Genomic DNA, 10,517 nt, shown 5'->3' with positions numbered 1-10,517 from the left:
CCCCATCTAGTTACCTGTAATGCATTTAGTGCCATCTCACAGCTCCAGAATGACCTTTCACAAGTGTGTCAGCACCCAACTGCCTGCTGGATGAGGCCATACGTGAGCGGATGGCCTCAGGAAATTGACAATATCACACACAGGAGCCTAAATAACAGCAGCAACAACAACAAAAAACATGTACAGGTCACATCACGGCAGCTTTTACGTCTCCCGCTTTTGATAAAGCTGAGTTACTCCCAAGCACTCCTGAGACTCCAGAGCCCCCAGTTCAGCACTTGAGGGTCCGTAAGTTGCCAGTCATCCAGCAGCAGCAGGAGGAAGGAGAGGCGGGCGAAGCGAGGCGGGGAGGAAATTGAAGGGAATTAGTGAGATTGCATGGGATGAGTAAGATCCAGAGTATCAGCCTGGAGAGCCCCACCATGTGCAAAACAACACAATTAAGGGGGACGCCTGGCGTAATAAGTGAATGCATCATGCAAATTATGTTGGTTTTTTTTTTCTTCTTCCAATGCCTACTTTAATCTCAGCTGTTATCGCAGAATACAAATCACGGACTTAAAGCTAATGAAAGGAGGATGAGTGAGAAGAGGTGGAAGAGAAGAGAAGAGACAGACAGTGGAGGATGACCGCAGTGACATTAGAAAAAAGTTGGGCAGGGCCAGGCCATGTTCCTTCTCGCAAAATAATCTTCATGCACTCAATGTCTTTAACGCCGTCTTTGGTTTTTTTTTTCCTCCCCCGAGTCCGGTTCACTCTTTTTTTTTTTTTCCATCCACTCTGCCTCCGTGACATCCTAGCATGATGAGAGCAGCACTGCGTTGATGAATGAATGCAGTTCGTCACACAAACTGACACCATTGCGTGCCGCAGCTGTCGACGCTAGACATATATTCAAGAGTAAAAGTAGTACAGTGGAATATAGCCACATTTTGAGCAAGATGATTTAAAATTGAATTTTTTGCAGGTGTTGTATTAGCAACATGGAACATACGGTACTTTTTCAGAGCTTTATTTTCATCCCAATCTACAGTGGAGCAGCTGTGTACCATTAATCATGCATTAAAAAAAACACCTGGACAAACCACAATATTCAGTCCTCTGTTTACGGCCTCAAAAAAGAAAAAAAAAAATCATGGTTTCAGCTCCCTGTGAAAAAAAAAAGCTTTTTATTTTACTTGCCACAAATTTGGAAAGAGGTTCACGCTCTCATTGCAAAGGGAGGCAAGCAAAATAAGTAAAAGATAAAAATGAAATTATTATTTTTCATTTCTACAGAGTCCACTGACAGGCAACAGACACAGATGAATGTCGCAATAACAAACAGTGGTTAAGTGAATTCTGGTACCAATATGGGATCTTTAAGAGATTTAGCACACGTAATTGGTGAGACAAAATGGACTGTATTCACCTTAATCAACTCCTTCCGACTCGCCCCTGGACTTCATTGCAACTGAAAGCAAAATTGACATCATGTTGTCTATATTATCCAAGAGTTTGGAATTAGCACCATTGCAAATATTTATAACAGACCCACCTGTATGCAGTTATAGTAGCTCGTAAGTATGGCTCTCCAAATTCAATATTTGACTTCTGAATCCGAACAGCAGCATGTGGAATAACTTAAATAGGGTCAGAGCTGGCATTCAACCACATTATGTAGATAGCCAACAAGTGTATGTACACTGGGCTTCACCCAGAGAGAAGCTTTGGGAAAATATTTAGAAATTCCTTTCGCAGGAAAGTACTCCTTTGACAGAAGCTGGCTAGCTGGCTGTACGATCATCCTGCTCATTTTTCTGTTCCCTGTTATTGTTCTGCACACAGGCAAAACTTCTAAAAACTGAAAGAAATAACATACCAAAGGGCTTTCAGGACATGTGATTCAGACATTTTTTGACAAATGGCTTGATTCAAAAAACGATGAACAGTCAGAGCATTCATTTTGATGGATGTACTTTATATTTATTTGAATTGTGGCATGAATAACTGCATGACATGCATAATATTATCCCCCTTTCCACCCAGAGACACTGTAAAAACCCTGTTCAAACATATTACATGCATGGGATGCTTTAACGGTCCTCTGAGTTGATGAGACTTCTTGTGTTTTTGGAACTGTTTTGGGTCAGTAAACAGTCACCTCCCCACCCCCCCCCCCCATCCCCCCCACCCCCTCTTTTTCCTTTCTTTTTTGCTTGTGACATCACATCCTAGAGGCCCCTCTCAATTGTTAAAGCAAAAGGCAGCTGGAGGTCTGCTCCTTTGATCCTTTAAAACACAGAGCAGGAATCTCTCCCACCACTGAACCTGACCAGGCCCCTTATTACAGTGGCATTTAATCATATTTTCTTACTCAGCAGCTTTTGTAATAACACGGTTAAACCAAGTACAGTTTAAGCTGAAGCAGCATTTCAGAAGGGTTGACTCCCTCACCATGCATTTATGAAAAGGAATTCCAAGTGTAAGTGTGAGTTTATTCAAATCCCCTGCCCTGCCTGCCAACCTGTCTCAGCAATGGTGTCACAATCATTATAACATAGGATTATTTTAAAAAGTGTAAACTCATTGCAATTCACATGGTCGCGGACTGGGAGGCTAAAAACATAGTGTTTGCTTCAAATTGCGCAGTTATCTGCGTCACCACACAAGTACCATGGAGACGTGTTTTCCCTCTGTTTTTAAACATCAAAATTCATGGCAAACGCGGGCTGTCGCTGAATAGCATACATTCTGTTCACCGGAGCCTCTGTCAACATCGACATGAGAGACGGAAATGAAATTACAATTTTGGAGGAACAATCCTTTGAATGCACTGCTACATGTTATCTGTAGGAAAATGTGTGTGTGTGTGTGTCTTTTTAAGGCTTTTTAAGGCTATTAACGAGTTTGTAACCTTGAAATGCTATCATGAGAACATGTGGAAAAGAACACAGATGGCCATTATCAGTTGGAAAGCGCAACTCCAGCATGTGGACATGAATGTTTGAGTGCTGTAGTTGGACTGGAGCCCTGCTTTAGTGGCTTGACAATGCTTTCACAAACATGCAGGCCCAGCTACCAGTATGTCAGCATCCTACTCTCTGGTAAAGTGTTCAGACAAACTCGGTCTGTAACCCCTTTATAATCAAAGGTCAATTTTAACCTGTAAGCAATTTTCCAAGAACAAGTAGCATACACAGCCTCACATTGGTTGTCATGAAAACTAGGCTTTGTCACGAGCCCTTCTTCACAATTTGACATGTGAAAAACATATTTCAAAAGTTAAGACTCACAATATTAAAAGATTTGAACATTCAGACAAAAACTGTGTTTAACAGAAAGACCGGTCTTTTATTTGTCTTAAAAAAAAAAAAAAAACCCACAAAAGCAACAACGTTTACGTAACCGCTTCCATTAACTGAACACGAAATGAAAGAGGAACTGGTAGCGCCCTCTAATGGCCAAAAACACGATGGTTTATATTTGCTGCCAAGCAAACGTAGATATAAAGTTTTATTCCAGCCCTGAATTTAGAAAAAAGAAGCTAGAAAACACTGCACAACATTCTTTAGCAGCACAGGAATGACATTTTAATGTTCATCAAGACTTTTTGCCAGAAATAGAAAGAGCAATTTATGAGAAGAAAGGGAGGAATATGACTAATACATTCATTGCCTTCAGAGTTCCATTATTGTAATCATTTGACAGGCGGCCAAGTGAGTAGTGAGCGAACGGGACGTGAAGGCGCACGCGCTGGGGGGGGGGGTTCTGTCGAGCAAAATGTACGATTCCTAAGACAATTGTAGTGCCGATGTAAGTGCAAAAAATATACATATAACAAAGAAAAAGGAAAGTGTTTTCCAAAAAAAATATTCTTTTAAAATCCTTAAAAAATACAAAAAATGTTTCAAATAAAGTTGAGGTTTGCATTGTATGAGAACACTGACAAGATACAACAAAAGTTGAAGTGTAAATTTCCGTCTTGCTGGAAAGTTTTTGGCACAGGACAGGGGGGGGGTAGATCTTCATCAATGCACTTGGTCCAGCCCCAATGACCACTTTCTAGTGTGCCTCCTCCTGAGGCCAAATGGCACAACAGTCATTTAGCATCAGCGGTAGTTCTGAAATATCGGTGGTCAATAAACTCCCTTAGAGTTTGACTCCAGAACATTTCAGCAACCAGGAGATGCCATCCAGGAGCCCTGACAGCGACTCAGCCACTACGTCTTGCACCTGAATACAAGGAAGTGACAAAGGTTCACAACAGCTAGTTCCACGTCGATCTGGTTTAACTGACATGTCATCCTTAGAGAGTTACCATCCAGGGGTTGGCAAGCTGGGCGAGACCGAGTCTCTTTGCCATGTAGACACAGGGTGTTCGACGCCTTTCCCGGTGTTCTGCCGCGTCCTCCCTGGAGATGCAAGAGAGGACCAGGAGAGGCCTGGAGGCTGAGCCCCCACCGGAGCTCAGCACGGCCTGTATGTGGCCCAGCTCAGACTCCCCCTCATCTGTGAAGAATGACGCAGATGTTCTGTGTTGATAACGAAGCGGTCACGTAACGCTGCAACCAATAGTGGCGGCGGTGGCGACGCAGATAAAATGAGAAACACAAAGGCCCCCTGTTATCTCACCTCTGCCAGGCTCTGCGTTGGCCACATAAATAAAGCCGTCCACCACCTGGCACACTTGCTGGACCTGAGGAGCCGGGCTGTAAATTGGGCGACCTGACTCATCGGTTCCTTCAAGGGTAAAAAGTTTATTGCCTGTGCTCTGCTGCTGCACTCGGGCTCTCTCCCTCTCTGCCCTGCACAACACACACGTTTTGACGATGGAAAAGATGATTTTATTTTTATTTTTTTTTCACTTGGAACTCGTGAGGTCTCTTTGAAGCGCAAAGTGCTCACCTGTTTGTTGAGTACAGAGTCAGGATGTTGAATTTGTGTTGGCTCTTGAACATGTAACTGATTCCCGAGCCGATGCCTGCAATACATATAGTTGGGTTGGATGTAGAAAAAAAATTGATATTGTCTAATACTTCCACCTACTGGTAGAAAAGTAAACCTCAAGTAAGGTACATAATATGGCTTGCAGTTAACCGTATGAGTTTACAGGCTTACAGGCTACCGAGGACAGCACAACCCGAATATGTTCACTATTTCAGTTTTAAAGAAAACACTTACCAACTACACTAACCCCCAATGTATGTGCATATCTTAGAACAAACGCTGTATTCATTTTTTTTTTTTTTTCAGTTTTTAAAGGGGTACGAGTAAAGATCGGATGAAACTGTCCATCATCTCACCGTTTATCTGGCGATGTGGAGTGCCCGAGACAGGAAGCACATCTGGGGCATGCATTAGCCGCTTGACGATGGACACGTCCAGCTGCTCCATGCCGGGGCCGAGCATGGCATAACGGGGCTCGGCTGAGGGCACCAGAGACAGAAGGAATGAGGTCACGACCTCGTAGGTTGGCCTGGAAGGAAGCCACTGCTGTCTGCAGGAAGGACAGCCTTTCAGGTATCTGTTGAGAAGGAAACGTGTTTTTTTTTTTTTTTTTTTTTTTATCGTAGAAAAAGGGAAAAATAATGAATAAATAATAATGCAATCCAGTCTTCACAAAGATCAATTTCAAAATAAACTTACTCTGACATGAAGTCAAATTTTGATTCCATTCCTTTGTCGTTCTCCTCCTCGCTGTCATCCAGACTCTGGTCGTAATTGATCACAGGAGCGTCAAGTTGAGGCATGGTCACGTGGTCTATAGATGGCCAGTGTGGCATATCCCTGAGCAGGAAGTACCTCCACAGTAAAGGATCTCGAACCATGGCTCTCCAGTAGCGGCTAGTGGCTCCCAGACGGCAGATGTCAGCAGGAGACATGAAGGTCATGATCAGGAACTGAACATCGACCTTCACACCAGAAAGGAGGGTAATTAATAGAATGACGTCCACGTATGAAGAGCTTTTTAAATAAACTAGCAGAATTTCCATAGCATTGTTTACTGGACTCATAAAGAGGCGACGCGTCAGACGAAGCAAAAATGAACACAGAACTTTCTTACCGGTAAACTGTCAAAGTACCCCGGTTGAGATTGTTCTGCCTCCGTCTGTTTCTCCCCGTCAGGAGTCGATACAACTTTGACAACTTTCCCGCTGTTTGGAAAATAGGTGTCTCTGAAGCGCCGCAGGCTCCGGATCACAGCGGACTCACTGAGCTGCTGTGAAGCCATGAAGTCAGTTGTCAAATCACCGGGAAAAATCTGGTGAAAGACACTGACGCAAACCGTAGATAACGAAGTTTCGCCATGTCCAACTCACTTCCTGGTTGCTGGCTCTGTTTTGCCATCTCCAACTCACTTCCTGGTTGCTGGCTCCGTTGGTGCATTGTGGGTAGTGTAGTCCTGTGAGTTGAGGCAATTCTAGTCCTCAAAGCTACTGATGCTTTGACAAACAAACGTAAACACGATATTTCCTTAAAGTGTTTATTGTCAACAATGACATAAGAAAAAAAAAATCGTCCAAACAACACATATTCTCTGTTTACACTTATACTCTCAACGTTATTCAAGTGTCAGAAAAAGGAATTGCAATAGATGGGTGTAAGTGGCTCCTTACAAAGCTGTTATGACCAATTTAAACATATATAAAAAGGTAATGATATAATAAAGTGATGACAAACAGTTTTTTGAACACTTTTTTTAGTCTTATGTATAGGTTTGTACACACTGGACACATAAATGTGTATGCAATAAAAGGCTGTTTTTCTTCAAAAAAAAAAAAGATGGCAACAAAATAATAAATAAAATGTTACTGTGCAATGTGTCATTTCCAGCGGAATTATTTTTAAACTTCAAATTTCAAAAAAAGAAAAAGAAAAGGCTTAATCGTAGCTTGTTTTAATTAATTAATGTCGTTATAACACATTCTTTAGAGCAAAATAAGTGCCCCAGTCAACAGTCTGGAATTAGGATGAAACTGCTTTTTCAGCAGATCAAAAATTATTCAACAGCCTGCTCTCCAGCCACAGTCAGTTGTTTTTTTTTTTATTCCCCCCCAACCTCCTTCCCTCTCATCCCCTGGCTCTGGCCTGGGCTGTTTGGCATGGGATGAGGTTGCCAGCAGGCACTGATCCCTTCATACGTTTCTCTCACTGTGCCTCCACCTGTCTTACGACCTTCATATCGACATTACCTCCTCCCAGCCTGCTGTGCTTCTTTTTATTTTATTTTTTTTGGACTTGACACATAATTAAATACTGACGTCAGATCTGTGCTTAAGGCTGACACAGGAACAGTTTAATTCACTGTAAAATGCTAAGTATTTCCTTGGCATTTTCTGTGTTCCAGCCTTGGCCCTGCAGAGGGCCCTCACAGGCAAGCACATATTTGTTGAGGATTTGTGTCCCGATGTCCCGGAATTGGAGACTATCTTCTTTGCGTTCTGTGGAGTCGGCACTGCAGTCCTCGTACTTGACTGCCCAGAAACACATCTCTCCAATATACATCATTGTCAACAGGTGTGTGTCTGAGAAGATGCCTGATGGAAAGCAGGGTCGAGATATCAGCGTGATCAAATCATCCTGGCAGAGGCAATATTCTTAACTTAATATGATTAGAAATTTACCTTCGGACAGAACGTTTCCCGTAGCGGTATCGTGAAGCACCACCCCATCATTGAGCTTCACAGAGTTCCTGACTTGAAGCATCCGCATCAGGTAGCGCACCCCTTCTTGAATGCACTATGTGAAAAATATTGAATGAGCATTATTGTCAGTACAAGTGAATCTACATGGAGTAGGGGCACACAAATTAGTTCAGCATTTTAACTGACTGGAATCTTTTTAGTTCAGCACCTTCAGAAATGTGTCCTTGTTTTTCTTAATCCACTGTTTTCGTTGATGAAGAGTGTGGCAGTACATGTACAAGAGAGCTCCACGTCTCCAATAGAGGCATTCTAACTGCTCTAAGCCCAACACAGACTGAACCTGCCAAGGATAAAAAAAAAACAGATGTTACAATTAACACGGTCATGGAAAAGCAACCAAACCAGTAACCAGTGTTGAAAAACAAACCCAAAAAAACCCTTTCACCAAAAAAACTTTGCAAGATAAATTCAGATTTCAGAATATTTAATGTCGAACTACAAGATGTAAAGAGAGATTAATAACTAACTTTCACGCAACCTGAACTAATGATTTAAGATGAGGAAAACTATACACAACAACCGCAGAATTGATTAAAGACAAATGCAGTCACACCTCTTGTCCTGGTGCGAGCCTACCGGCCAAAATCTCAGGTTCAGTCAGGTCTTGAAGAAGCTGCTGGATTTTGAAAGGTGAACAGTCCTCGGGGAATTCCTGGTCCACCAGTTTATTTTCTTCATAAAATGTGATGTCCAATATTACCTAAAATGACACAAAGCAAATAGAGCTGACACACAACACTAAATATACCTCTCTGGAAACCACAATCCATTTCGAAAAATGAATAAAAGGGGAAAACACAAACATACAAACTCATTGAGATGCTGAATTTAGTTGGCGAGAATGCAGTAAAAGTACCTGTGTGAAATCCTGAAGCACTTTGGAAAGACTGAGGCTCTCTCCTCCTTGTCTGTAATAACTTTTTAATTTGTCAAGTATAGTGGATGCATTCTGTAAATAGTCATCATCTGTGGGAGGAAGAAAAAAAAAAAAGAAAACACATTGTGAGAAAAAGTCCTGACAATTGCGAAAATTAAGACAAATCCATCAAAACCTTAGACTTAACATGAACCAAAGGTTTCTTTGCATTCGGCCAATCATGCAGGTTTTACCAATCATTCCAAACCCCTGCGGAACAGGTACATCAACAAACCTGTTTTGGTTATCATGTACTAGGTAAAACATCACAAGCCGTCTATTCAATCACACTTTCAAACTGCAAAAGCTCACTCACGCAATGACTGGAATGCAACGGAATTTACAGAACACACAGGACAAATCAGGGAGACTGGCTTTTGTGTCTACATTTGATACAATTGCTCAACAAACAAAGGTGAGTAGAAGTAAACTTGCATGATCTATGGTCAGCCAAGGCTATTACACAATGTAAGAATTGTAATTAGAACAGAGCATTTTAAAATAAACCAAGAAGCGTGTCGGTTACGACAAATAATAAAAACTAAAAAAAACTTGATTTTATTTATTTATTTTAAAGCTGTACAAAGATACACACCAGCCTTGCAAAATCGTGTAAGAATACAACCATGCGCAAATGTGCTGCAATAATACTCAAGTGCGGTGGACGTGATAATAGGATGGTTACGAACAGGTATTGTCCCAAATGAAAGGCAACAACAAAAACAACTTCCGTCACATTAATCGTCATTTCCATTTCAATGCTAATCAAACACCATTCCCCTACAAATGTGGTCGAGCATTCTGGATTTTGCAAACGAAGTTATGCGTCGCTATCAAGTTATGCTAGCTAATAACTCGCACACAAACAGCTGCAGTCCAAAAACACCTTAGGTGAGAAAAGAGAATGCTGTAATGAAACGCAAACACAAACCCAACAACGGCTAGCCTACGGTTTGGCGAAAACGATTTTGCAGATTGCGAGGTTTGATGAGACAGCTGTTGTTATGGTTGCAGGCTGCGTGCATCGCCGTGAGCTAGCTTGCTAGCCGGATAGCAACTCAACAGAAAACGTGCACCTGGCGAGCGCCAGACGGGACGAAAACAACGCCGTGTGAAATACCTGGCTTCTCGGCTCTGAGACTGGAGCACTTGATGTCTAACTCAAATATCCTTCTCTCCAACTCGAACCCCTGTCGCCTGTATTCGTCGGCCATGACGAAAAGAGGCTGTCACGTGAGCTAGTTTTGCGTCACGTGCTGGTGTTTTTCTTCTTCGTGGTTCACTTGCGACGTTCAACCGCATGGGGCGTTATCGCCACCCATAGCGAAGTCCTTTTGTCCTTATTTCCAAGGTGTGATTTTCATTTTGTGTTTTCAGCAGAATCCCGAAGAAAACTCAAAAACACCCGTCATTGCATCAGTTTCTGTTTGTCCGATAAAACTGCTTTCCAATCCACAGAAATTATCGCTTCCTCCTCACGAGTCACCCACTGTTACGCTTTGAAGCTACAGAATGTGCTCTTGAATGAAAACAAAGCCCAGACGTTTTATTTTTTTTTATTGCTTTAATGTTTCAGGACGCGTTGAATCGTTCTTTGCTTCACACCGAGCAGCGTGACGTCAGTGGCTATGAAGGGAATGAATGAACCTGATGATCTCGCTTGCCTCCTGATGGACTGATCTTCAGGGGGGAAATCTTACTTGTTATCGTGGTTGAGACGATCTAGTTCAGACATGGACAAACTACGGCCCGAGGGCCATATGCGGCCCGTTAAGCCTAGTCAGTAATTCATAAAACAGCTGTATTTCATCAATTTTCTCGGTGTTTTGTGGCCCAGCAGTTTGCCCACGAGATTCTTGTTGAATTGTTACAATTTAAAACAAAAGAAAAACTGTCGCACTCGATCACGATGG

General features: G+C 42.3%; 3 protein-coding genes across 3 annotated transcripts in view; 1 reads left to right on the top strand and 2 right to left on the bottom strand.

Moving 5' to 3' along the window:
* Positions 1–3,308: 3,308 nt before the first annotated feature.
* Positions 3,309–6,459, bottom strand: fbxo4 (F-box protein 4). The gene is made up of 8 exons (XM_076049504.1): positions 6,338–6,459; positions 6,047–6,305; positions 5,629–5,894; positions 5,286–5,506; positions 4,888–4,963; positions 4,615–4,787; positions 4,301–4,491; positions 3,309–4,215 (listed from the first exon to the last, which is right to left on the bottom strand). The coding sequence occupies exons 2-8, from the start codon at positions 6,212–6,214 to the stop codon at positions 4,132–4,134; spliced, it is 1,179 nt and encodes a 392-aa protein (XP_075905619.1). The 5' UTR covers positions 6,215–6,305; positions 6,338–6,459; the 3' UTR covers positions 3,309–4,131.
* Positions 6,453–9,882, bottom strand: rimoc1 (rab7a interacting mon1-ccz1 complex subunit 1). Its single transcript, XM_076049505.1, has 6 exons — positions 9,725–9,882; positions 8,545–8,654; positions 8,242–8,388; positions 7,837–7,968; positions 7,608–7,722; positions 6,453–7,520 (listed from the first exon to the last, which is right to left on the bottom strand). Exons 1-6 carry the CDS (start codon positions 9,816–9,818, stop codon positions 7,285–7,287), a joined length of 834 nt encoding a protein of 277 aa, XP_075905620.1. The 5' UTR covers positions 9,819–9,882; the 3' UTR covers positions 6,453–7,284.
* The window catches only part of oxct1a (3-oxoacid CoA transferase 1a), a 38,065-nt gene continuing 36,438 nt past the window's right edge, over positions 8,891–10,517 (top strand). The window contains exon 1 of the mRNA XM_076049503.1: positions 8,891–9,019. Coding sequence (XP_075905618.1) covers positions 8,924–9,019 — 96 coding nt within the window. The 5' untranslated portion in view covers positions 8,891–8,923. The remainder of the gene's footprint in view (positions 9,020–10,517) is intronic.

This window comes from Nelusetta ayraudi, unplaced genomic scaffold, assembly GCF_046127955.1.
Source record: "Nelusetta ayraudi isolate G7.1 ecotype Tasmania unplaced genomic scaffold, CSIRO-AGI_Nayr_v1 ptg000116l, whole genome shotgun sequence".
Lineage (NCBI taxonomy): Eukaryota > Metazoa > Chordata > Actinopteri > Tetraodontiformes > Monacanthidae > Nelusetta > Nelusetta ayraudi.
The sequence above is the reverse complement of the archived record's forward strand: the minus strand, read 5'-3'. Positions and strand labels throughout refer to the sequence as shown.